The 27,986-nt window shown below is 38.9% G+C and overlaps 3 protein-coding genes across 3 annotated transcripts; 2 read left to right on the top strand and 1 right to left on the bottom strand.

The window, feature by feature from the left end:
• Positions 1 to 3,946: 3,946 nt before the first annotated feature.
• On the bottom strand, positions 3,947 to 6,423 carry golt1bb (golgi transport 1Bb; the record flags this gene model as incomplete). Its single annotated transcript, XM_083893523.1, has 5 exons — positions 3,947 to 3,985; positions 4,762 to 4,843; positions 4,932 to 5,110; positions 5,198 to 5,289; positions 6,399 to 6,423. 5 exons carry the CDS (start codon positions 6,421 to 6,423, stop codon positions 3,947 to 3,949), a joined length of 417 nt encoding a protein of 138 aa, XP_083749649.1.
• A 2,323-nt stretch (positions 6,424 to 8,746) lies between these two features.
• Positions 8,747 to 14,497, top strand: slc35b4 (solute carrier family 35 member B4; the record flags this gene model as incomplete). Its single annotated transcript, XM_083893946.1, has 10 exons — positions 8,747 to 8,827; positions 11,185 to 11,294; positions 11,386 to 11,488; positions 11,567 to 11,616; positions 11,724 to 11,805; positions 11,923 to 11,980; positions 12,198 to 12,307; positions 12,469 to 12,544; positions 12,637 to 12,712; positions 13,689 to 14,497. The coding sequence occupies 10 exons, from the start codon at positions 8,747 to 8,749 to the stop codon at positions 13,936 to 13,938; spliced, it is 996 nt and encodes a 331-aa protein (XP_083750072.1). The 3' UTR covers positions 13,939 to 14,497.
• Positions 14,498 to 18,593: 4,096 nt separating this feature from the next.
• Positions 18,594 to 27,982, top strand: chchd3b (coiled-coil-helix-coiled-coil-helix domain containing 3b). Its single transcript, XM_083893872.1, has 9 exons — positions 18,594 to 18,718; positions 19,346 to 21,170; positions 22,607 to 22,721; positions 23,714 to 23,894; positions 24,753 to 24,767; positions 25,513 to 25,596; positions 26,272 to 26,342; positions 27,471 to 27,606; positions 27,709 to 27,982. Exons 1-9 carry the CDS (start codon positions 18,650 to 18,652, stop codon positions 27,730 to 27,732), a joined length of 2,520 nt encoding a protein of 839 aa, XP_083749998.1. The 5' UTR covers positions 18,594 to 18,649; the 3' UTR covers positions 27,733 to 27,982.
• The last annotated feature ends 4 nt before the right edge of the window (positions 27,983 to 27,986 follow it).

Here is a 27,986-nt window from a genome sequence, read left to right on the forward strand (position 1 = left end):
TGTTGAACTCTGAAATGACATTTGATTAAATAACTAATAAAAGATCTCTGAATATAGGTCAAACTAAATGCCAAGTTAAATAACACGGAGGAATAATGCTTAACGACGTCACATATGAAATTGGAAATCACACATAATATTAGCATTTAGAAATGTCAAGGAAAAACAGCTGCACAGAGGAATTACTATTAACTTATTTACTTTTCAAACATAACAAAAACATTGGAAACTTGAATTTTGATTATAAATGTTTTGTTTTATAAATTAAAAGCACTGACATAACAAAAGTATTACTTATGGTGGGCAAAACAAAGTTGAGCGACAGCCTCACCTTTTTGGTGTATTTCTTTATGTGCGGAATGCTGCTATTGAATCTATAAGGCTTGTTTAATGTGTCAACAAATATATTTGTAAAATACAGATGATAAAAATATACTAACTAAAAAAACAATTTATTAATTGCAAAATAAAACCAAATTATTGGACATTTTCTCAAATAGTTGACACTGTCTTTCCATATAGATATATAGATATATATATAGATATATAGTGTGTTATAAACCATTTATTTAAAAACGTGCTAAAAATACAAAATGGTCATAGAAATAAACACAGAAAGTTATCGTACCCTGAACATAACACAACACACACATTGAAAGCAACACCAATTCAAAGATAATATTTCTGTGAATGGTTTTGCATTGTCAGATTTAGTTGTTCAAAAAAAGAACATTAAAAAAATTATAAATGCTAAATAATAATAATATGATGATGATGATAATCTTAACTCTGACAGAAAAAAAAACTATAATTTAATACAATGCAGTAGTTGTAATTCAAATGTTAAATCCAGTTTTCTAACATCTTACAAGTCAATGGACGCACAATGGTGACAACTTAAATAATAAGATAATAGAAACCTAATAACTAATAATAATAATAATAATACAACTACTTTCACTTACATCACTTTAACCGTAATAATAACAACAATAACAAAAATCATAACTTACTGTGAATGTTGTCTTTCTTCTCTCCCTCTGGCTGTAGTTTGTGCTCTGAAACGTTTGTGGTTTGTCGTCGTCGTCGTCGTGTGATGTTAAAGAACCTCGGTCAGGTCAGCGTCACTGATCAGGCCAGTGTTCACTTTGACTACGTCACACGTTGACGAGAATGACAGGTGCTGTTAAAACTGTCACTGCTCATTAAACACACACACACACGGCAGACGTTTAAAGTTTAAAGTTTTAAACAGCAGAGTCTGTTCACCGGCTCACTACATGTGCTGGGGTTTTATGAATGAGGCTGATGTGATGACAGCTTGTATGTGGGTGTATAGACACCTGCAGGACGCCTGTGGCTAACGCTTGTCTACAACCTGCAAACACTGACAAACCTGTCAATGCTTTCTATAAAAAGCTGCAAGTTTAAAGTTTATTAGCTTTCATACATTGTTCTTTTTGTCTCATAGTTTGTGCTTTTCCTCTCTGTCCTCATATTGCAGGTACCTGTGGCTACAGACCTGATTATCATGATTATTAGTAGTAGCAGTAGTATAATAACCTCTCTGTTCTCACTCTGCAGTTACCTGTGACTCCAGGGCTGCAGGATCCTGATCCGGATGTAGTATTCCACATTTTTAATCAACAGGGTGAACCAAAGGGCAGTACATTACGATACAAATCAACAAAAAGAGAGCTAAAAGCCGATTTTAAAAAAAGCTTTTAAAAACAATGATGAAAAATAAGCTAAAAAACAACTCACTCTGGGCTAAAAAGCCAACGAAAATGAATGTGTTTTAAGCTTCAGCCTCGATTTTGCCACAACTCAGAGGAGCCGATGTTATGAGTATAGTCATTATTATTGTTACACTATGGTTACAATTGACTTGACTGAATTCATGCCACAGTTGTCATGAACTCTGGATTTTCCAGGTCGCTTTGAGTTGAACATGTACACAGTTTGGACTTTTGTTTTCCTTACGTTGAGTTTTTAGTTCTGGTTTCTGGTTTCCTGTTTTATTTTGAAGTTTTTCTTTGCTGTGTACCTTGTTGTGTAGTTTCACTTCCTGTCCTGTCTGCCCTGATTGTCTGCCCCCGCCCCTGATGAGTTTCACCTGTGACTTGTTTGTCACACCTGTCTTTGATTGTCCCTGGTGTATTTAGTCTCTGTGCTCTCCAGTGTCTGCGTTTAGGCGTTTGTGTCTTTGGTTACAGTTCAGTCTTCTCTGTTCCTGGTGAACTCCCCAGGTTTCTGTTTCATGTTGTTTTTCAGCTTATGTTTCACTCTTTACATTTTTACCTTTATTAAAGACTGAAATCTACATCCGTGTGTTTTTTAAACACCCTGTGACAGAACGACCCACCGCAGACACAGAGGAGCAGGGAGACAATCAAACACAGGTGAAACTCATTAGGGGGCGGGGGTGACGATCGGGGAAGACGGGACAGGAAGCAAAACGGCACACACAGGGTACACAGGAAAGAAAAACTTCAAAATAAAACAAGGTAGCAAAGCAAACAGGAAACCAGACACTGAACTACAAACTTAAGGTAAATAAAATGAACGTTTAAAAGTAAATTTCAACTAAAAGCAAGGGGAGGTAGTGACCCCAGTGGCTACACTTTATTGACAGTTAGCAGTGGTGTTGATGTTCAAATAAGGCAGGGGTGTCAAACTAAAATAACCTGGGGGGGCCAATATAGTATCTAGTCTGGTTAAGGGGGGAGGAAAAAAGTGTGAAAAACTGTTCAGTAGCAGGTGGGCAATATGGGTTAAAATTATAGCAAAATATTACATCATGATATTTCACAGAATTTCTAAATAAATGTTTGTTTTTGATACGCAATGGTGAATACTTCAGAATAATTTATTTTCATTTAAAAAATAAACAAGCTTATGTATTAAAGGTCATTAAATAAATGGTTATAAAATCCTTCCTAATATGTCACAAAGACCCAGGAATAATGTTCATATAACAAACTGAACTCACCAACAACAACAGTACAGCCAAAATAATGTCATTTAAAAAAATATTTTGCGGACCGCAAATCATGTTTATGTTTTGAAATCATGTTTTGGCATGTGGCACCACCTACCCCCGTCTACCAATCATTGCAGTCAGTAGAGTCTCAGCTGACGAGCAACCACGGGTTGCCAGTTACGTCTGAGCTTCAATGATGGAGAAAACAAAACCTAAAAGACCTCGGTATTTTGAATTTGAGTGTAGTAACCGTTTTTGGCCACATTCTTACATATGGCGCCTTTAAATGTAATGTCTTATCATTACTATTATAAAAATATACAGCTCACAAATATATAAATATAGTATTATAGTCTGCCTGTATTCAGTCACCTCACTGGCAGTTTGAAGTAACACACATAAACACAGGATACAAATTATGAAAGACAATTTATTTCAAATACACACTTACAAAAGTTACAGTAAAACTTCTCCACAACATCATCTTTTTTTTTTCTACAACGGCTCAGGTTTCTTCTGTACGTCAGTGACATTTTCACTTGCTCATCTCAACGTACAAAATTGCAGTAACACGTCATGGAGAAAATAAACAATGCTCTCAGTGACTTTGCAGGCACATAGTCTGAAGGAGTGGATGCTACAAATCGATCCAGTGGTCCCACATGATCAGTTCATCAATATTAAACTGGAATGATAAATAATAAAACAAAAAAGAAAGTGGGGGAGACCTTCTTCTGACCTTATTGTAAGAAAAAAAAATCTTGGTAACTTTGTCCATGTGGCAGTCAGATACAAAACTGTTTCCCCTCCGACACAAGGAGAAACTTCATGCTAGTCAAATGTCCTCAGATAAAAGTGTGTCTTCTGTGCAGAACAGAAATGTTGGTTCACAGTAATGAAAACAACAAAATATACAGTCACTATTAGAAGCCATGATAAATACTGACACTCTTTAGCCTGCTGTTATACCATCGTGTTGCTCTCCCCAATTTTGTCCACCAGCTGAAAGTGAAAAAAAAGACAGGTTATTTACTTTAATTATTTACTTAATATTTAGTGTATAACATAACTCTAGTTACATCAAAAGTACTTTACTGAACAAGCATAGAATAAAAGTGCAAAGTTAAAGGTGCCATATGTAAGAATGTGGCCAAAAACGGTTACTACATTCAAATTCAAAATACCAAGGTATTACTTTTAGGTTTCCTTTTTCTGACGTAACTGGCAACCCGTGGTTGCTCGGCAGCAGAGACTACTGACTGCAATGATTGGTAGACGGCGGTAGGTGGCGCTACATGCCAAACCATGATTTCAAAACATAAACATGATTTGCAGTCTGCAAAATATTTTTTTATGTAAATATTTTGTCTGTACTGTTGTTGTTGGTGAGTTCAGTTTGTTATATGAACATTATTCTTGAGTCTTTGTGACATATTAGGAGGATTTTATGGCCAGTTGCTTTAGATTTATTACATAATGCACCTTTAAAACATTAATATCACAACAAATCCAGCAAACATGACAGGTAGATGTAGATCTATGTCTTTTTCCAGAGATTATTAACTAATTAAACAGAATTAGGAAAATTAATTATCCTTTGATTTGACCATGTAGTGGAATAGCGGCAATAGTTAGCCACAGTGTGTTGTCTTTTGTTTTAAAATGTGTGTGTGTGTGTGTGTGAGTGCATCACAACTACTCTTTGCCATTTGCAAAAGAATGTAACGGTCTAAATGTACGTCCAGTTAACATGTTTTAATGTTCAACATGGTACTCACAGAACTGATTCCTGGTAAACTGAGCAAAGAGCCGAGCACAGGTACTCGTCTGATGAAGCCGACCGCTACCGGGAAAAAACCCCTGTTAAAGAGAACGAGATCAGACCATCAATGATTCACGTTTAATCCTGGAATTGAATGGTTTGTTTCTGTTTTCTCTTTGAGCCGACCTGAATAAGAGGAAGAAACCGTAGATCTCCAAGACAACGCCGATGATTGGCCAGCCAATCAGGACCACGAACACACCTCCCAGGAAGAAACCAGTGGCTTTTGCTTTGTGTCTCTGGAAGAAGAATCTGAACGTGCGCTCCAGCCCAATGACAAAGGAAAGACCGGAGACGAAGAGAATCTGCACAAACAAGACGCACGCAAAGTGTCACGGAGATCAAGTCAGGGCAGCGATCTGACCATTTGTTGAGATCAGGGATCAACTCACATTTCCAATGGCGAGGAGGGCTTTGTCAAAAAACAGCATCATCCCAAAGAAGAGGAAAAACACCCCGAACCCTGTCAGCCCCATTCCAATCTCTGTCGATTGCACGAGACAAAGAAGCTGTAAGTTATTATGTAACTTGATAATAATGAAACCTATCATAAAACTACTGATACGAATAGGTTGTGACAGAAAGTGAAGTTAAGGTATTCAGTGTGTTTTATTTTGGAGCTGGATTCGCAAGTTTTGCTTCTGATTTACCACAGATAAACACACTGGAGCCTAATACTGGTCACTCACACTCAGTTTACATTAAAATGATGTAAATAGATGGTCAAATCCCCCAATTAAACACACTTATTATTTCATAAATGATAGCCAGGGGTCTCTAAAGCCTTGTTTATACACCAAGAGGTAGAGTTTGGTTTAGTTTAATACGTTACGCAGTCATTTGCATTTCGATAAGTAGCTACAGTATGTTTGTAAAGTTCCAAACTGCAATTTAAAATTAGAATACTTTTTGTTCCCTATACTTTATGCACAAATGGAAGCTCACAATGACAAACTATAAAGGTTAAGATTTTTGATTGTAAGGTTGACTTTCACCTTGCGACCAATCCACAGACAGAAATGAATGACATTCATTTTTAAATAACATAAACATTTTAAATATTAAATAAAATGAAATAAGGCTAATAATCTTCACACACTGGTTGTGACTGTGCATAAATAGTGCTGTTTTACGTAGATGTTACATACTTTATAAAACATGTAAAATGTGTCTAACATAAGAAATGTTTGAGGTAATTACAACGTTTTTTTTATTAAAGATTGACAAAAATAATACAGTGTGAAATGAACGAAAGAGAATAAATGAATATAATATATACATATATATGTATAAATACAAAATAATAAACAGATAAAAGCAAGCCAGCGGTTACAGGGGGGAAATAAGAAAACAACATATTTTTATCTGATATAAATTAAAGTATTTTATGAAAGCCCCAGATGATATAATCCAAAATAAGGTCATTACTACTTTATTTCATTCAGACGCTGCCGTGACGGGCTGGGCTGTGACGTCAGGAGGCTCTCGAACCAATCATGTTTGAGCTTTTATCCTCACACGTTCTGCTGAACCGGATTCTGCCAGAGAGAAGCGATGTTAAAGAGACAAAGAGCAACCAGGAGTCACACTTACTCTGCGAGTCCGTGAGGGAGATCATGGCGGCGGCGGCAGCGATTCGCTAGAAGATCAACCAACCACGGCGTTTCACGGTAGCGCTGGACTTGGCGGCGATACTGGTGTCTCTACGGCGGCGGCGGCAGCAGCAGCAGCGGTACGACGAAGCTAGCGGTTTGTTTCGCCACGTCCTCGGTAGTCACGTAATGACGTATTCTGCCAAAGATCGTCTATGTAGGAAAGAGGACACCACCGACATTGGGGTGTTGCTCCACTCGTAACACAAATTCACTTTCACATTCTTTTATTGCCCGATCTTTTCTACTTCTTTGCAAGTTCTTCATTAATGAGTGTCACACATTACTTTGCAGGTTAAGTCTTTATAGGCTTCAAAGGACCTGGCTGAACAACTGCTATGACATACTGAATGGAGGCAGTGTGTACATTTAATGTACTATAACTATTGTGACCAAAGTTATTGCAATTCCCAATATTATTGTTATCATTATAAAACTTGAATTTGAATATTTAAAAAAAAAAAAAAATCTGAAAGCTTTTAGTGAGAGATAAAACATCTGTTTTGTGATGTTACTGAGATATAGAGTTGGGCCAAATTATCGATTTGGTGATATATCGTTGTCCTTCCTTGTGCAATATGCTAATCGACACACCAGGGTAAATATCTACATTTTAATTAATTAATTAATTAATGATGGTGCTCTAAAGTCCCTTCCATTTCACTCGCCGGGCTTATCACATAACAAATTTATGCAACACATATAATCCATTAATTCCAAGATTCAAGATCAAATATTAAAGAATATACAAATATGCAAAACAGTATACATATATGCAAAATATAGTGTACAAATCTGTGAAAGTGATTGATTACAAGATTACGCTGAATAAATACACAAATCCTGCAGTTATAAGACATTTGTCATATTTCACTGCTTCTCAAATTATGGAATATTGAAGAATGCTAATATAAGTAAGTTTTCAAAGGTATTCTTTGCATTCATATACAGTATATAAAATGTAAATATTATCATAGTGTTATATGTTTACCTTCCAGAACTTGTTGCATAATAATTGCTTGTATAGTACATTGTGAGTTGTGGGGGCCTGTGCCCCAGGAAAGCTCTTAGTCTAGCACCGCCCCTGCATTGCCCACTCACTCCTGGTCCATGCGTAGTTTAAGGTGTTCAGACATTAACACACAGTGAGAGCTCTTCCTTGTTGAAAAGCTCCCACCTCGACTCAACTGATGACGCAAGCACGTCACGCACAACTGCACAGTGACTAAACTATGTTAATTCATTCCTACTCTTTCGTTTTAGTCTCGAGTATTTAGTCGCGCGTATGTGTGTGTGTGTTTAATAAGCAACGACAGGGACACGCAGTACTAGACTGCCTAGTCAGGACACACCTTTTTTTATTCCATTTTAGTCCTTTTTATAATTTATATAATTTTTTTAATGTAAATATTAGCATTTTAGCGCAATAGCTTCCAGGTCATGTGACTTAAAAACTCCAAATGAGTGCAGACACATATTACTAGACTGCCTTGTCAGGACACACCTTTTTTATTCCATTTTAATACTTCTAATAATTTTTTTAATGTAAATATTAGCATTTTAGCTCAATAGCTTCCAGGTCATGTGACCTAGGGGGTCAAAATCAGTGTAGGACAGTTTAGCTACACTATGACTACACACTATGAGACACACCTTTTTTTTAATAACATTTCAACACTTTTCATATTTTTAATACATTTTTTAAAAATACATTTCATACAGTAAAATATTAGCATTGTAGCTTCCAGGTTATTTCACCTGCTGGCTCAAAATCAGTGAATAATCACACTTGTTTAATGAGACACACCTCTTAATGTATTTGTTTATTATTTAGAAATACAAAACAAATCTTAACACTCATATTTTTAAAATAAAGTTTTGGCACATTTAATACTCACTTTTATTTTGAAAACCGGAAGTTTCCACACGCTGCAGTCAGCTCGCAAACGTATTTGACATAAAGTCGGCAGTAAGGGCGCACTTGAAATGTTGGAGCGGCTGGCTTGACCACGGGAAAACGAAAGACGGCTGGAGTGACTGCAGTGACTGCAGTGATGTACATGGGGTTGAACTACAATTCCCATGAGCACTGAAAAAGAAAGTAGAGCGCCATCTCAGGTTCAGATTTGTATCGTTGGGTCCTATGGTTGGTTCAGTCGGAGGAGGAAAGACCTCCCTGAACACACAAACCGCCGTCGGTAAACAAACATGTACCGGTCAGGAAACTGCTTTATGAAGTGACACCGTTTCCATTCCATTTGCAGCGTGTTGCCTCAGCAGCGAGTCACCATGGCGACAGGAGTAGCCGTGGCGCTGGTATTCATCGGATGCTGTAGTAATGTGGTGTCTCTGGAGCTGCTTGCCAGGTCAGTAACAAACTTCTTGCCTATTATTAGTGTTCTCGTGTTTTCTGACTGCCCTGGTTCTACAGTAATATAAGTTATTGTCTAATATAGTACTGTCACGACCGACCCAGCTCAAAAATTACAATCAAACATGAGAACCAGATTTTAAATGTGTCAGATGTAAGATTTGTTGTACAAAGGAGTTAGATGTTGAAAACGACTTTACAACAGTTAATGGAAACTATATTAACGAATCTCAAATATTAATGATAGGAAGGTTTAGGTTTAGTTTAGCTCTTCCTTTTATGATAGGTAATTTATCTGTGTCAATCAGAAACGGCCACTCTTTCTTGTTGTGTTGTGCCTCAGTGCTGCTACGTTTTTGCCTTTAGGTCACACGTCATGAGCAAATCCATAGGAATCTCGTATACCTGTTTTAGTGCTGGGCGGTATACGGGTTAACCCTAACCCCGGGTAAACTAGGTATGGCTTTTTCCACGTAGCACAAGACCGGTATATGAAAACTGGAACGAGGCGCAGCGAAACACTATGCGAGGGCGGACCCATTTCACTGATGCACCACATATGCCAAGGGCTTTAGCTGAAAAAGTGTCTGTGGTAGTTTATTACGATCAATTTACTCTAAACGTGGCTAAAAATTCTAACATTGTTCACACACACAACTCCACCTCTCTCTGTTTACAGTGAAATTGTTATTTATTTATTTATTTTAATACCGTGATATAAATGCTTGACCATACCACCAGCAGCACTACTGTTGATGCTAATGATATTGAGCTCCACATCTCTTAAACATACAACATCCACAGATTAACGACTGCCTGATTTTATTTTATTACAATTAAACATAGGCGAGAAAGGGATCCTCAACGTCGCCCCTCATTATATGACTCTGGTAGTGGTTGTGTAATAATAAGGCACCATTCAATCCATATATCTCCAGACCAGAGGTCTTAAAGATCTGCTGACCTGGGATTGTCCATCTGAAAAAAAGGTGATTTAGTGCTTTAGTGCTGCTGCACCGATTATTCGATGACTAGATCAATTGTCAACTTATTTGTATAAGTGTTTTTTCAATAATCGAAGGAGGCTGCCTGATTTTTCAGCCCTGTAAATGTGTATTTTCTGGTTTCTTCACTTCAGATGTGCTAAAATGTTTGGAGAAGAGTGGCTAATCTGAACTGTATCTATGCTCCATGTCTGTTTCTTTGAAACTCGTAACCTCACATAAAACTCAAGGCTGTAATACTTTACACATTATGCCTTCATCATCCTTATTTTCTCCACAACAGTTTTTTGTAGTTGGTGCTCCACCTTAATGCTACATTCCAGCTATCTTCAAGCCAACATAACTTTTTTTAAATGCAAATACTGACTTGCCTGTTTGAACAGGCCTTTCTATCACCTGAGGTGTTTTAGTGCCTGTTTATCTTGTGTGTTTGCAGTAAATGTAAATGTAAATGTACTTTATTTATACAGCCCTTTACAACAATCCTTTCGGTGATCCAAAGTGCTTTACAAGAAATAAATAAATAAAGAGGAAACACATAAAAGTAATTAAAAACAATAAAAACAATAAAATAGTGCAAAATAAAATAAGATAGAATCAGATAAAAGATAAGAAGACAAAAGATAAAAAGTAGCAGTAGCTGTTTGTTTGTTTTTTTGCCTTTTTACCGGTCATCAAGCTTTCAGATTTGGAGTTTCTTTACTTCATATGACTAAGAAATCATTAACACTGATTAATTTTGGTTTGTGGACAAAATAAGACATTTGAGAACATCATCGTTTCCAGGTTTGGAATACCGATCAGCATTTTTCAGTATTTTCTGACATTTTACAGACCAAGCATTTTTATCATGTTTTTTGTTTTTATCAACTTCCTGTAAAGAAGTTTGTGAATATGTATTATTAGATTTTTTTGTTGTATTAATATATCCATAGATTTTTTTATATACAATACAAACCACTTATACATACTATAACTGTTTACTGTGTACTTTTTATAACTGAAAAATGGGGATCAGTCTCTCCCAGAACTTGAAAATATGATGTCCGCAAATGTCTTGTATTGCCCACAAACCAAAATGATTCATTTGGAATTACTTCTTTGTTCTATGAATCAAAGAAACCAGAAAATATTCACATTTAAAGTTTAAATTATTGAAAGAACCATTCTAATCTCATAATATTGACAGCCCTAATATACAGTCTATAGTCTAATAAACAATATAACATTGATGGTAGTGATTCGTGAGGGTAGAAATTCCATTACAATGAGATATGAGATGATGAATAAAGTTTTACACATTACATGCACTCAACTCTTTTGTTGTTTTCTTCCCTTTTGCTTCTAGAGAGTTTCCAGGATGCGGCAACATTGTCACCTTTGCTCAGTTTTTATTGATCGCATTAGAAGGTTTCATCTTTGAAGCAAACTTTGGGAAGAAGAAACCAATAATTCCTATCAGGTAAAAAAAAAACGCACCTATACATGAAAATTCCCTTTTTCTGTCACTGAAATGAAACCTGACACTTACACAAACATGTCTCTTTTTCCAGGAACTATGTGATCATGGTGACGATGTTCTTCACAGTCAGTGTGATCAACAATTATGCTCTCAACTTCAACATTGCAATGCCGCTGCACATGATCTTCAGATCGGTATGAATTCCCGTTATCACTTGACCTCCGTCTGTAAGTCTGATACCCATGGTTGATCTGCTGCTTGTGTCTTTGCAGGGATCGCTGATCGCTAACATGATCCTAGGAATAATCATCCTGAAGAAAAGGTATCACTGCCTCCACTGACGGCTCTGTTTCTTGCAACATGCAGATTTATTGCAGTTATTTGCATCACAACCCCCCTCTCTCTCTCTCTCTCTCTGTCCGTCTGCAGGTATTCAACCAGTAAATATCTGTCCATAGTTTTAGTTTCAGCTGGTATCTTCATCTGCACCATCATGTCTGCCAAACAAGTGGTGAGTCCTCTGCGAAACAGCTCACTCTATCCACACTTTGTTGCTGGTTGTATTCTGTGCTCGCTCTGTAGATAAATCAGTTTTGACTTTTTGTGACTTGTTGTTTCTGATCTGCAGAATTTGGCCAGTGAGGGATCAGAAGACGGATTTTATACCTTCATGCGATGGCTTATTGGTGAGTCTTGGGTCCCAAAATGCACACCTGGCATTACTAATGTTCCCTGGATGCATTTCCTGTGACCACACGATATTTGGATCTGGCTTCACCTGCCCTGTGTTCAAATACACACATACAAATAATTGCACAGACAAGCCACATGTGTTAATTCATCTGTGGAGTGATGAGAATTATGAATATTGACATATTGATGGGTGGATTTGTCTTCTTTTAGGTATCGCCATGTTGACTTTTGCTCTCCTGATGTCTGCGAGAATGGGCATTTTCCAGGAGACGCTTTACAAGCAGTATGGCAAACATTCCAAAGAGGCTCTCTTCTATAATGTGAGTTTTCTTCTCGCTCTGACACTCGCAAACATTAAATTTCCCACGCAATTCACGCTTCCTGAGTCAAATAAGCAATTTGTCACTGTTCAATCAAATGCTTTATAATCCTCTAACTAAATGACACACAAATAACTCTTATTATCTCTATTTCTTCTCAGCACTGCTTGCCACTGCCAGGCTTCCTGCTTTTCGCCACAGACATCTATCACCACTGCGGCCTCTTCACTCAGAGCGGTGAGTGACGGGTGAAAAGTTCGTTTTTTGGTGATTTTTGTCTTTTCTCACCGATTTCAACTGAATTGTTTCTTGTTTTCTTGTTTTTGCAGCTCCTGTTGTCATCCCTGTCGTTGGACTGACCATGCCAATAATGTGGTTCTACCTGCTGATCAACATCATCACACAGTATCCTTCTAAAAACCTATTTGTCAAAAAGAATGATATATCACAAAACATTCAGTCACCAGATATTTAAAGCTCTACTGTGACGTTTTCTGTCCTCCAAAACATTGCTCGGGTCTCTAAACTTATCACAGTCAAAACATAGTTGATATAGGATCTTCAAGAGAACCCAGCCTTATTAATCTGCATTGTGTGAACTCCTCTGGCAATGGTTTGAATGTAAACAAACATTCTTTCATATATAAGTTATGCCCTGCAGCTTTAAGAAAAGGGTTTTAAAAGAACAAAATTATCAGAATATGAAAATATTCATAGATTTACCTCCCTGTGCTTCTGGACACCAGACGCATTGCTTCAGTTTTAGGAGTTACAATTAGGTCAGCCATGAAATTTGATTATTTATAGCACAAGTTTGAGTCTTTATGAAAGACTGACGAAGACACATTCGTCACAAGCTAAAGATCTTACAATAGTTGCTATCCAGATGTCTTCCTCAAAAAAAATCATCATTAAAAAACACCTTATCCTACTTTATTTTCAAAGCACTTTAAAACAACCACAGTGTACCAAAATGCTGTACAGAATAATAAATGAAATGCAGAATAAATAAGACGCGAAAGCTCACACGAAGCAATGAAATACATCTAAAAAAGATGTTTGTTTGATGTTTTAGATGACCTAAAATAAATGAAAAGATTTAAAATATGGGTGGAACTAACAGCCATTCAATAAAATAAAACAAAATAAATTAAAATAACATCAACAACAATTTAAATAGTGTCAAAGGCCAATGAAAAGAGATTAGGGTTAAGAGAAAATAAGAGGGCCCGAAAACTGAGCCCTGAGGGACCCCACAAGAGACACAAGCAGAGGAGGTTACAGAGTCTCTAAGACGCAGAAAGAACACAAAGAAATACATGTAAATCTGTCACTGCTAATTATGACAACAGTCGTTAAAGTCTTTAACAGGCTCCTCCAGATACGTCTGCATCCGTGGCGTTTTCGTTCTGACCACAGAGTGCACCTCACTGACCGTCACCCTGGTGGTGACGTTGAGAAAATTCCTCAGCCTCATCTTCTCCATCATTTACTTCCAAAACCCCTTCACGGCCTGGCATTGGGTGGGCACGGCCGTGGTCTTTCTGGGTACACTGCTGTACACCGAGGTACTGAGCAGCATATGGACAGCTCTGCGTGGACCCGCCATCAAGGACAAAAAGGCAGAGTGAAGACGATGGAATAGAGAAACGGCCACTTTTGATCACATATTATCGGTTTGTATTAATATTACAGTTTTGGTTACCGACATTTTATCACTCCACCTCTCAAACCTGTCGGACACGTTGTCTGGTACCTGCTGAAGGCATGGTTAGTCTTAAAAACAGCTGAAGAGAATGAAATGTTTATTTTACACTCCAGAGCACTGCAGCCCGGTGCGTCTCTTATGCTCCTCTACCATGACAACAGTGTGCAATAGTAGGTCACTTTAATTTAGACATTTTTCTACTGGCTCCTAGTACTAGACAAAGAATTTAGTCTGACGTTACCCATCCTTCTACTCCACTCATTAAGCAGATGTTTGTTATGGATGAGCAGCGGTATGATGCATTTCATCACCAGCCACTGGTGCCGTCAATAAATATGGATTTCTGAATGTTACATTTACTACCTTTTTAAATAAGCAACTATTTAAAATTAGCAGTTTATTGTTAACTTTTTGAAGACTTGAGTATTTTTAGGATTTTTAAAGGTTCACAAGCAAAACAAGTCTTTTGTTGTCATCAATATGTGCGCACTGATAATTGTGATGAGCTTTGTTATCTGAGCTTTTGTTAAACCAGTTAGGTTTAAATACATAGCAAATGTGCCATTTAATTTTGAAACGGTTATTATGCATTTCCAATCATCTGGATGCTGGATTTAGTAGATTGAAGGAAGATTGTGAACTTGCATATACAAGTGAGCCACAGCACAATGTATGTTTGAAGTTACAGTGATGATGTTTTTTTTGTGTATCGCTCAATGTCACAGAGAAGGTTGTTAATCATATCAATCGATGTCTGGTCTTTTCATGTCATCTGTTGTGTGTGGTGATCATTTTCTCCACACAGATTTCACGTTGGTACCTTATTAGCCTGTATAAATACAAAACCACCATGAACCCTTTTTTTTTTTGTCTGCATCGTATGGATGTTTATTATTTACCTCATACATTATGTGCATCAGTGGGTTTACACTGAACACAATGATGGAGCTAGAGTCAGGATTATTGAGCTACAGGTCATCTGTAGAGGTCACGTAGCTGCTGCATCTTGTTTTCCATGTGTCTCAGATGAACTGGACCAGTGTTTGCCAACATGTAGAAACATGCTCAGGACTTACTAATCCCTCAAATTAAAATAACAACATATCTGCTTTTTTTTTGTATTTTTTGTCTTTTTTTTGGTCACATTATTTGATGTATAATACCAACTATATGGCATAAATTATATGTCAGTCAAAAACAAATAAAACCAATTATCCAGAATAAATAAATCCATAAATAAGATATCAAAATATAGAGATCCACCCCAAAGTTGGAACTGAGGTTTGTCCGTAGCTTTTTCAAAGACTTCTGAAACAATGTGACTGAAAAGTTGATTTCGTCTTTTTCTATTGTTCCATGTTTGACCAAGTTTGAAAGTACACAGACAGTGACTCATCAGTTACTATCACTATAGCTAGAAACAAGTCAGACTTTCATAGCTAAAGTCCAGCAGCTTTTTCATATCTTTTCTGGAAGTTAAACAACGTCCACATGCAGAAATTCAATTCTGTCATTAAACTATTTTATGTTTACTGCTCCAAGATCGCGCTGATCCGCTGCCGTTTACTTTCTCTGTGAGCGTGTCCGCCTACAGATGTTCAGCTTAGGGCAGGGGTGTCAAACTCAAATACAGAGTGAGCCAAAATTTAAAACTGAACAAAGCCGCGGGCCAAGGTTGAACAAATTAACCTTTTAATAGGGTCCCAAACAAGTTTTGCATTGAATATTGAACAAGCAAGGCTTATATAACTTTATAGTGACATGCAAAATCGAGTTTCAAATAATAATAATTAAAAAATATCAATGGCATATCAAATAAAATTTAAATAAAAATTGAATGCACCTTAAATACAGGATAAGCGGTAGATAATGGATGGATAAAAATTTAATGCCTCTTTTCTATTTGCAGCCTTCTGAGGTAAATATCAAAATAAACTTTTTCCACAGGCTAATAATAAATTTGAAAATAAAATAACAATAATGAATGAATCAAACATTCAAGCCTTGAAGTAGCAAGAGAAAGTGCATGAATAAAACGTTCATTATTGCTCAGTTTGTTACACTGATTTGCTTTAACACTGAATATGGAACAAGCAACGCTTATATAACTTAAAAGTGCAAAATCAACTTTCAAAAAACAAACAAAAAAAATCAATGGCATATTAAATAAAATTTAAATAAAAAATTGAATGCCTCTTTTCTATTTGCAGCCTTCTGAGGTAAATATCAACATTAACTTTTTCCACAAGCTAATAAATTTGAAAATAAAATAACAATGAATAAATCAACCATTCAGGCCTTTTTACTGCTCAGTTTGCGACACACTGATCTAATCTGATGTGCCCAAGACAGATACCTGGCATCTTTTCTTGGAAGCTAGTTCATTAATGTCGGGGTTCAGGCTTTGAGCTGAGGCAACCTTCATTATCGAACGAAGGTGTTCATCAGTCAGACGTATCCTGTGAGACGTTTTCGTCATCTTCATTGAGGAGAAAAGTTGCTCACATAGATAAGTGTATAATAATACCGGCGGGCCAGCTCTAATGTTAATTTGATATTGCCTCAAGGGCCAAATGAAATTACACGGCGGGCCAAATTTGGCCCGCGGGCCAGAGTTTGACACCCATGGCTTAGGGGATACGCTGCTCAGCGTCAGGATGTCATTTATTACCCTATAGCCTATTTACCTTTATACACAGTCACCACTGAAAGAAGTTGTGCGCTCGCAGCAGGACAGATAATTTAACTTAATGTGGCCATGAATAAATTAATTGTTTCGCCTGTTATGTGTTGCCCAAACACAAATCTTGAGTAGGTCTACTCACATTTAAAAAGCTCTTTGTACAGAGACAACATGAGATTTGCTTGTAGCTACAGCACCTAAAAAACCCACCGTAACCCATTTTCATACGCACACCCAGCCTCGCTTTCAATAAAACACACACTGGCATTTTATAATTGTGATCAGTGAAATATATGAAAACAATATAAAACGCAGTTGTTGTTGCTCTAAAGGTTCATATTTAAAAGCAGCTCAATGTAGAGCTGTCAGAAATTAAAATCAGTCTCTCGTCATTTTTGCAGCAACACTGTTGCTTCAGGCTGTGATCAGGCTTTTTTTTGTATCGCTCATACTCTCTTCATTAAAACAACCTGCTCCTCTTGGCTGAAATCAGCCCATTGTCGCTCCATTTAGTGAGGAAGTGAGCCTCCTTCACAGTACAGGCCTAAAGTCAGACTCATAATATATGGTTAAAAAAAGAGTCTTTTATTATGTTGTTTTTATATAGTCTTAAGTACTGCTGAAAGGTTTATGACACTATAGGTCCTAAAATGTGAAAATGGCTAACAGTTGAGCGATTTCATTCAAAATAAAGAAAAGTAATCAAAATGTAATCAAATGTAATTAGTTACATTACTTTGAGAAAGTAATTGAAATAGTTACACTACTATTACATTTTCAACAGGGTAACTTGTAATTGTAACCAACTACATTTCCAAAGTAATCTTCCCAACACTGGTGATTATTTAGAGCAGTGGTTCTCAAGCTTTTAATACCAAGTATCTTAAAGTAACACATGGAAGCGTATTGCATATTGAATCATTTTTTTAAAAGGCTCTGTTTTTATGAGATGGGATTAAGTGAATTGTTCATTCTATATTGACCGTAGGTGTGATAGTGTGAGTGAATGGTTGTTTGTGTCTATATGTAGCCCTGCGATGGACTGGGGAACTGTCCAGGGTGTACCCCGCCTATCACCCAATGGAGATAGGCACAGCATGACCCTCCAGTGGAGGATATTGGACGGATGGATGGATGGACGAGGAATTGAAAAATAAAGACTGGATATTAAACTTAACAACTGGGACATGTTTGCTTTCAATTCAGCGATCAAGAAGGGAAGCTTCTCCACTATCATTCACAAAAATGTCATAAAAACAGAGCCTTTTAAAAAATATTTTAGGTGAATGCAGTACACTTCCATAGTAACACCATTATCACCAATGCTCGAATGCAGTCGTGTAAATACGTCGAGCAAAGTCTGCTACGGACTTCTTACAGGAGGCAGATTTATTGCCAATAACATAATTTACTCTCCCATCAACCTCCTCTTCCTCCGTATACTTCACAAACTGGTAATACTGAAATTAGATTGAGATGTGGGACAGTTAAAAATGTGTTATTTGTTTCATTTGCTAGACACTCTTTTTCCTCCAAGTACCACCAAAGGAAGCTTGCGTACCACTGGTGGTACACGTACCACACTTTGAGAACCATGGATTGAGACAAAATGTTGCTTCGTGTTCGTGGTGTTTACTTGTTATAATGAGATGAATCACGTTACTGAGGTTAATGGTTATGTTTAAAAGTACTGGTGTTCTTCTTAGTGTTACTTTTGTTGTTCTTATCTCAGGACATAGTGTTCTCCTGGTGCTGAGACCCCAGTGGACCAATCCGGTGAGCCGTTACTCAGCTCTGTCCAATAGCAGCTGCTGTTGTTGGTCGGCAGGGGGCGTTGACGCAGCTGTTTTATTTGCACTCGCTTTCTATGATCTCGGATTCCACGTTGGAATCAAACAATAGCTGCGATAAATCAGCGCCGACAGTGAGTTTGCAGCCTCCGTGGGTGAGGATGGGTGGAAACAGTCCGAGTCACCTCACCCATGAGGAGGGTGGAGTAACTTTTGTGAAGGGCATTCGGGTGAGTGAATTCTCAGGGTGACTGGGTGAAAGTTAGCTGCTAAGTGTGTTCGGAAATTCATTCATTCGTTAATTCATCAACGAAGGGGCAAAACCCGAATAACGAAATATTTACAAAATATTCACAGTCTGGTCGAAATAAGTTTCTTTTTCACGATTTAACTGGTGAATGTGTTGAATTAGTTGGTTGACATTCACAACGTTTTATCCACATAATGTCAAGTTTTTCTCAAACACTCAAGTCCATATTAAAATGAGACTTATGAGAGTTCTTAAACTCACTAAAAAAAAACACTGTCAACAAAGGTGACTGTAAAAGTGACTTTTATTTACCAGTGTCAGGATTTTGTGTTCTATGAAGTCATTCTTATGACAAGAAAATGGCCATAAAAAGTCATTAATTGTGACTTTACTATATGAGTTTTGTCATTTAATGTTTGACCTAAATAACTATCTAATATTTTGTCTGTTATGCTATCGCTCATATTCTACATACCTGTAGTTCCACTTTACTTTACAAGTTAAAGATTACAAGTCCTACATTTAATAAGTTACATAAGTAAAGGTTTGACCTGACTTCAGATCAGTGAATATCTCTTGTTTATGTTTATCCTCTTGTCTCATGCAGCTGTCAGACAGAGTCATCCACCGCATGAAAGAAACTCCACCTGTCGGTCGTCCTCGGTCCTCGCAGCAGCAAGGTCCTCCTCCTCCTCCACGCTCACCTGAAACACAAACACCCACTTCGCTGTCCACACCGTCTGCTGTTAATGTGACACATCCTCCTGCTCCTCCTCTGGAAGCCCCATCTTTACCTCCATCAGCAGAACCTATGAAGCTAGTGCCTCCTCCTCCTGTGAAGTTTCACTCTCTACCTCCAACTTCTGTTGAACCCATAGCAACGCCGCCACCTCCTCCTCCACCTGCAGAGACAACAACTCCTCCTCTAGCTGACCCTGTTGTCCCAGCCCCACCTCCTCCCGCACCACCTGTTGCCCCAGAAGTTAAAGCAAATGTGGAGACTGTCTCTCCTCCACCACCTCCTCCTTCATTGGAGCCAGTAGTTCTACCTCCTCCTGAAGCCTTCATACCTCCTCTCATAGAACAAGGAAGCCCACCTGTTCCGGAAAAAGCCATCGAGTCACTTGTGCTTCCTCCAGCTGTAGAATCACCCACAGCAATTGCAGCTCCGTGTGAACCTTCAGCTTCACCTCCTCTCTCTGACCCTGTTAAGCCAGCTCCTCCACCGACTGAACCTCCGGTTCCGGCTCCAGTCCTTGAACTACTTGAATCCACTGTTCCATCGAGCCCACCAGTTGAAGTGGTTCAAGCCCCACTTAGTCTTGAAATCACTGAGTCACTCGCGCTTCCTTCACCTGTTGAGTTATCCACAGCAGCTTCACCTCCTCTCTCTGAACCTGTAACGCCAGCTCCTCCACCGACTGAACCTCCTGTTCCAGCTCCAGTTGTTGAACTACTTGAGACCATTATTCCATCGAGCCCACCAGTGGAAGTGGTTCAAGCCCAACTTAGTCTTGAAATCACAGAGCCACTTGCACTTCCTCCACCTGTTGAGTCACTCACAGCAGCTCCATCTCCATATGAACCTTCAGCTTCACCTCTTCTCTCTGAACCTGTAACGCCAGCTCCTCCTCCTCCTACTGAACCTCCTGTTCCAGCTCCAGTTGTTGAACTACTTGAGACCATTGTTCCATCGAGCCCACCAGTGGAAGTAGTTCAAGCCCCACTTAGTCTTGAGATCACACCTCCTGAACCAGCATCCCCACCCTGTCTGGTTGATTCCATTCCAGCTTTAGTTCCATCTGCTCCAGCTGAAATAGCGACTCCAGCTGAAGTCGTGACTCCTGCTGAAATAGTGACTCCAGTTGAAATAGCGACTCCAGTTGAAATAGCGACTCCAGTTGAAATAGCGACTCCTGCTGAAATAGTGACTCCAGCTGAAGTCGTGACTCCTGCTGAAATAGCGACTCCAGTTGAAATAGCGACTCCTGCTGAAATAGTGACTCCAGCTGAAATAGCGACTCCTGCTGAAATAGTGACTCCAGCTGAAATAGCGACTCCTCCTGAAATAGCGACTTCAGCTGATATAGCGCCTCCTGCTGAAATAGTGACTCCGGTTGAAGAAGTGGCTCCAGCTGTTTATTCAGCACCACCATGTGAACTTGTTCCTCCTCCTCCTCCTCCTCCTCCAGAGCCAGTAGCAGCTCCTGCTCCAGAGCTTACCTTTGAAGAGCCCCTCCCACCGTGTCACTGCGTGGAGTTGGCCATCGTAGCTGCAGATCCACCTGTCAGTGAACATCTCGTTGAGTCTCCAGCGACACCTCAGTCAGATACAGTTACCGTTCTTGAGGAGTCCACCCCCATCCCGTCTCCACCTCAGATTGTAGAGGATGAAGTACCTGTTGTTTCCTCAGTGCCTCCACCTGCACAAGGTCAGTTAGAGCCGAGTGTTTACGTCCACCATTTTTCAGAAGTAGTCTGGGACCCAGACATGTATGTATGCATGTTTATCTCTCCATTTGACAACCTTTTCTGGATGGAAACGGAAGTTTGTAAACTGCTCTTTGAACCACATCAAAGTCCCAAGAGCAGGGGTCTCAAACTCAAATGAACTAGTGGCCACATGAGGTTCAAGTCTGGTGTCAAGTGAAGAAAAGCCCAACTGTGTGAGGAATCACAACTGTTGAGTTGGGTGGGCGATGTTAGCTTAAAATTATATCACATTATTCCATTGTGATATAACAACAACATTTGTGACAATATTTTACATCATTTCAAAGTAAAAGGTGTTTGTTTTGATATGCAAATACATATTATTCACAATAAATACAACATTGATGATGCAAAATATGCAAGTAAATTATATGTAAATATCAAAAACAAACATTTAAGTGACGGGCCCCATGAAATCGATGGAAGGGCTGCAATGTGGCCCCCGGACCGCGAGTTTGAGACCACAGCCCTAGAAACAATCAGTATTTATGGCTTGCTGGGACACAGGAGCTAGCTGATTGTTTCGTGCCTGGTTTATGTCACTCAAAACAAAAAAAGTACCAAATTCTGCCTCCTCTTATGGAGGCAGCAATAGATCAACAACTCCTGTGTGTCGTGATGTAAAATCATTGAATCCTCTATGGACTTTGGTGCAGGGAGAAAGTGTTAAACAAACTTCAAATTACAATGGAAAAGGTTGTCTTACAATGACTATGTTTAGGTGAGCCATTTTGAAGTGGCTGAAATCAGCCACTCCTAGCAGCCATGTTAAGATTGAGAGCAAGTGTGTGTGTTCCACACTGGTTCATAGAAACAGCAGCAGGCTTGGTAAAGTCAGTGTGGAAAGTGTGTTACCTCTCAACCATGCTTCAAAAACCTGAACTATCCTTTTAACAAAGCAAGCAGGTCAACTTAATGTGAAAAAATTGAATGTGACAGCATCAGTTATTTCCTGTTACCACTCAGTGTGTTTACATGCATATTAAAAGTCTCATTTTAGTCGGACTAAGACAATGATTCAGGCTTCTTAAAGTCATATAAATGCATAATTCCAACTCAAATTGAGCTAGTCTTAGTTGGACTAACATACCTGGATAATGGGATTCAGTCCGATTACTCCTGCATGTATACGCTTAGTCGGACTAGAGTCGGACTGCTGTTCTGCACATGGATGTACATCATATCTCTTCCACATGTACATTCGGACTTGCAAGTTGTCTGATTGCCTGTCTTAGTCGGACTACGGCCTTAGCTCGATTGAACTGTGCATGTGTACGTACTGAGTGTCATCAGCTTGGTAATGTTTGGATGTGAAGAATTAAGTTTCACTGAACCCAGAAAACTTTCTAAACATCTTTCCTGTGCTCACCAACAGCCGCATCGGTTTCTCCTGAAGTGGTCGAGGAAGAGCTCAGGCAGAAGCTCAAAGAGGAGATGCAAAGGAGTCTGGAAGAGGAGGTCGACAAGAGGAGGCAGGAGCTGCAGCAACAGTGAGAAGCCGTTTTACCATCAGGCCGATTTAGTAGCTGTATTGCTGATTTTGTTGGTGATCTACTACTGGTGATATACTTAAACTGCTCCACCTGCTGCTCGTGACACTGCTGCCACTAATACTGACTCTGCAGCATGTTGCTCTGATGTTTACCTGCCACCTCCCGCTGTTCACTGCATGTGTGAGATAGGTGGAACGCGAGATGTGTCACTCTGTTTGAAAACCATCTTGTTCAGATCCACAGGGTAAAAAAAGCAATCTAATGACAATTTTCGACAAATGAATTAGTCAGGGACTAATTCTTATCATTGATTTTTCTCCTCGAGAGACATGATCATCAGCCTTGTAGACTGGTCCTATGTCTCTTCCAGTATCCTTGCAAGTGTATAGAGCTGGTCCAGTGTTCTATGGCCCGGACGAAAACCACATTACTCCTCTTGAATCTGAAGTTCATAGACCTACCCAGGGAGGCTGAGTAGTGTGATAGTGCAGTGTGATCTTAAAGATGGGGACTACCACCCCAGTTTGCCACCCTAGAGGTACTGGTCCTGATGTCCATGCAACGTTGCAAAGGTGTGTCAGCAAGGACAGCCTTCACTTGGAACAACTTCTTCTAAAAAGAGAGTCCAACCCCTCTTGAGAGGCTTGGTTCCAGAGCTGATGCTGTGTGTTCAGCGGCGGCTGAGCTGCCTTGGCGGAGGTCTGCGCTCTCCGAGTGCTTTTCTACTTTAGGATTAAACTAACTGTCCTGAAGCTCAGATCAAATTGTGTCAATGAGCAGATAAAAGAAAAAATGAAAACTCAACTCTAATCTAGGCCGTTTTGGCTTTTTTGGTTGAAACTTTTGTGACATGCTTAAATCGATCACAGATGAACTCCCTGCACATGAACTAGTTCATTAATTGACTCACTGCTTTTGCTCATCATATGAACTGTGTTGTAACAGGCTGAAAACGTTCTAATCCATGATCTGTGTGTCCGCATGTGAAGGCTGGAGGAGATGAGGGCTCAGGCTCGGGTAGAAGCCATGGCTGCGGCTCAGGCTCAGGTGGAGGAGCAGGTGAAGAAGACGCTGGAGGCCGAGAAGGCGGCGAACATGGAGAACCTGGTGGACGCCCTCGTGAAGGAACGAATGAAGACGGAGGACAAGCAGCTCATTGCGCAGCTTTACGTAAGAAGACAAAACACATGATGTTTGTGTTTGTAAAGTGCTGTGCAAGAGGTTTATTCACAAAAAAATGATGTGAGGATGCATGTGTTTGGTTTTTTTAACAGTTCTTAGATGCACTGACAAATTGTGTGTCTGAGGACTTGTTCATAGTGTGAGTAAACATCTGATTTTTCTTATCCAGATTTTATTTGTATTGGTTCAAAAAGTATGTTTGGAATATGATTGCAATCAAATAGTCTGAAAACTCTGGATATTTAAATCAGATTTCAAATTGACTTTTGGATCACGTTACACACGACAACATCAAAACAGATGACGGGAGTATCGCACCCCTCACTGCTCATTGAAGTCAGCCATTACATTAAAAGAATACTAGAATATATGTATAATGGTCTTGTCCAATACTGAGTTTTTCCGCAATAGACAATTTATATACCGCATTTTGACAGAGCACGTGTTAGGGGGGGGCGAGATGATCCCCGTCCAGTTTTCCTGCATCCGTGTGTTAAAGTCGCAGCACAAACTTTGGTGCACCCACGTTGTTACCAAAGGTTTGTTATGTTTGGAGACACAAATCTGATTTGATCTCTTTAAATTTATGCGGAACGTTATGTGAGTCAGTGTCTTCAGGGTTCTTTGGTGTTCAGGCGTTCCTTCTCTTTTGGTCACACAAGATAGATTTGAATGAATTTGCATGCAGGATAATTGATTCTGGACCAATAAGATACCCCCCTATTTAACATCTGTAGTTCATAAACCTTATGCACAGCACTGTGTGTGTGTGTGTCAACATCTCTTGTAAATGTGACTCCTCTCACTGTGCTTGTTTCTCTGTCTTGCCCTGTCGTCTTGTTCCAGTGGATGGAGCTAAAGGTAAGATGGGAGACAATTATTTCTTGCATGTTTTAATCTTTCACCTTCACTCTCAACTCTACAGCACAACACTATGTACTTGTACACTATGTGCTGAGCCACAGTGACCTCAGCAGCTTACATAATCACTTATTCATAAATTTTGATTGAAGGTTTGTTCTTCTTAAGTGGTTTTCTTTTGCACAGCAAAGCCTTTTCCATTCACTGAACTGAAATACAACTGTATACTGTACAAAACATGCAAAATATGTTAGGATTCTTAATATTTTCTGATTTCTCATACTGTTTGTAAATATAAAAGCTGGTTTTGTCATGTTTATCACCTGCTTTTCAACCAAAACACTTCTCATTTACTTTACATGAAGCAAGTGTTGACAAACTGCATTGTGGGTCTGTAAGATAAAATAAGATAATCCTTTATTAGTCCCACAATGGGGAAATTTACCACAAAGTGTTCAAGCAGCAAAGACAGTCAAGATAAAAGGTAATGTGTATACAATATAAGTAAAAAGATTAAATAAAATAGAATATGCAGTATGCACATCGAATACCAGAATATACACAAAATAATCTTTATTATTATTTATTGAGGCTTAAATAAAGCTGAAACAAATGGTAAATACAGGAATCTTCACCGTAGAGTTCACAAACAATTATCTCTTATTTACTTTTATTCTGCAGTCATCCATGTGATATATAGTGATACATGAGTGTGGCTAATGTTTCAATAACTGTGGACTCTCAGGCCCAGCAGCTGGAGGAGAGGGAGAGTGAGTTAAAGAAACGAAACGCTCTCTACAAGGAACATGTTGCAAAACTTGAATCAAAGGTATTATTTCTTTTTTTAATATAATTTTCTTTCTTCTTTTTTTTCAAACTGTATGAATTGCTTTTCACCACTAAGGGGCACTAAGACCAAAAACAAATCACATTCATACAGTACTCCATTCAATTGAATTGTATCATTGGTCTCAAAGAAAATGAGCTGTAAGTCAATGCTGATATAAGCATTTTTTTTCTACTATCTGTTCAGCAATTATCAGCTACTTTCCTCTAAATTGAATCTATACATTATGTTTCTCCCTTTAACACCGTATATATATTCCATAGCTGGTTTCAGACATGCTATGAACAGACTCTCCCTCGTGCTCCTTAGTGAAATCTACCATAAATATCGGAGTGAGATTATGTGAGAAGAACACAGCAGGGGAAACTCCAGTGGATCCACAGGGAGTGAATTAGTGTGAGCGTCTCTCCTCCAAACACCACCTCCTTCACCTGGATCCTCTGGAGATTCTCCTGCTGTTATGAATGCGTCTCACCCAGACGATGTCCTGCTGCATTCATCATACAGTTTGTAACCCAGGGACCCAAATCTCTGGACATTACCCAGGGTTACCCATCATCTGAAAATGACTGGAGTGTAACACGTCACAGATAATTATCCATTGCCTTGAATGATAGTTTTGATTATTTTATATTGTGGTTTTTCCTCCTCTGACAGTGTGCCGAGTTTTATAAAGTTACTGCTGAGAGTTTCCAGAAGGGCAAAGAGGAGACACACAACCGCTTTGCGTAAGTCATTTATGTCAATACTTTTGTTTTGTTTTTCAGCCATGCTTCTGTTGTCGTGAAAACGACAATCACTATAGGAGCCATTTGCCATTGTCCATCAATCATATGCAGTACACAAGCGTAGTGCATAGGTGGCACTGTTAGACTGTGACATGTTGGCATATATAAATTGGATATTTGATTGTCAGATTGATTATAAAGCTTGTGTACACACAAAAGTTTGGGATTTATAACGAAACAAAATTGGTGGGAAATGCACATGCACATAAATGCAAGTAAATGGGAGAGAGGGGAAACAGTGACTCCAGTGGCTGAAGGATGGAAGAAGGAAGTCAATTTTATTGATATAGCCCAATATATTTACCTCAAAGGCTAAGATCAGAAGAGAGGAAACAGAAGCTAATAGAGAGGCAGAGAGTTACAATAACAGTAAAACCAACTAGTATTAATATCAATATTAGTATAAATGTGCACAAATACCTGCTTGACACTTTCCTACATACACATGTTGTGGAGCAGCAATATTGGCCTTCTGCGTTTACAGCATTTACCACTTGATGCGACACTGTATGAAACCTTGTTTGTGCCTCCATTTCTGACTGTTTGAACTTCCTCTTCTTCTCTCTGCATTTGCCATGACTTTGAAGACGCTCTCTATCAGTGAATGTTAATCTGGGACATTTTTCGGACTATTTATGGTCGAGTATGGGCGTTACCTGAAGCTCGCAAAAGATGTGGTCAACTGAACATGTGTGTGCATTGTTTTATGTGCGTAAGCACTTTCTGTGTTTCGTACGTACATCAACTTTTCAGCCACCGTTTTTCCGCTTCATAGGTTTTCCATCGGTCAGGGATATTCAGCTGCAACATGCAACTTCCACCAAGAAAAGTTTTTTTTCCACACAATACCTTTTAAGTTGAAGCTCGGCTATATTGTTTATTTCATGATATGGCATTTTTATAATGATAAAATCTATATCAGTAGTGTAAATGAACTATGGCCCTTAAAACATTCTCAGTCCTAATAATAATAATATACAAAACGCTGAGAGTTTCACAGGTTTAGAGGATTCAAGAACCGAACCAGTGTGATGTGTGATATTAACATTCTCTCCTGTTCTCTCTCAGCCGCTTCAATATCCAGCCAGTGTGTGGAGACCTGGAGAGTCAGATTTTAAAATGCTACAAGGACAATGCAGGAAAGACTCTGTCCTGCTCCAGCATTGCCTCGGCCTACATGCAGTGTGTGGACAATGCCAAAAAGGTACAACTGAACCTACTAAATAGACTCTACTTTACTTTTTTTTCTACTCATTTATATTTTAACTTGACTTACTTTTTCCCCTCTTTGTTTCCCCATCTACAGAATAAAGTGAGCACTGGAGGTTAATATGAACCCCTTGATCTTCTTGAGTCGACAAACACATACAGTTTAGTTTTAAGTCACGTCCTCAGCCTTTGTTCTCTGGATCATTTGAAGATATCGTGAATGACAGCGATGTGGAGCTTGTCGCAGATGTTTTGACGCCCGTGTGAGTCTTTGTGAAAGGATACGTTACCGCATTGTCGGTGCAGTATCTCTGCCTTAAAGTGTTGAAAGCTGTTGAAGGAGCAGATTTTGACACGACAACTACTTACTCATCA

Source organism: Microchirus variegatus (assembly GCF_963457635.1).
Source record: "Microchirus variegatus genome assembly, chromosome: 8".
NCBI lineage: Eukaryota > Metazoa > Chordata > Actinopteri > Pleuronectiformes > Soleidae > Microchirus > Microchirus variegatus.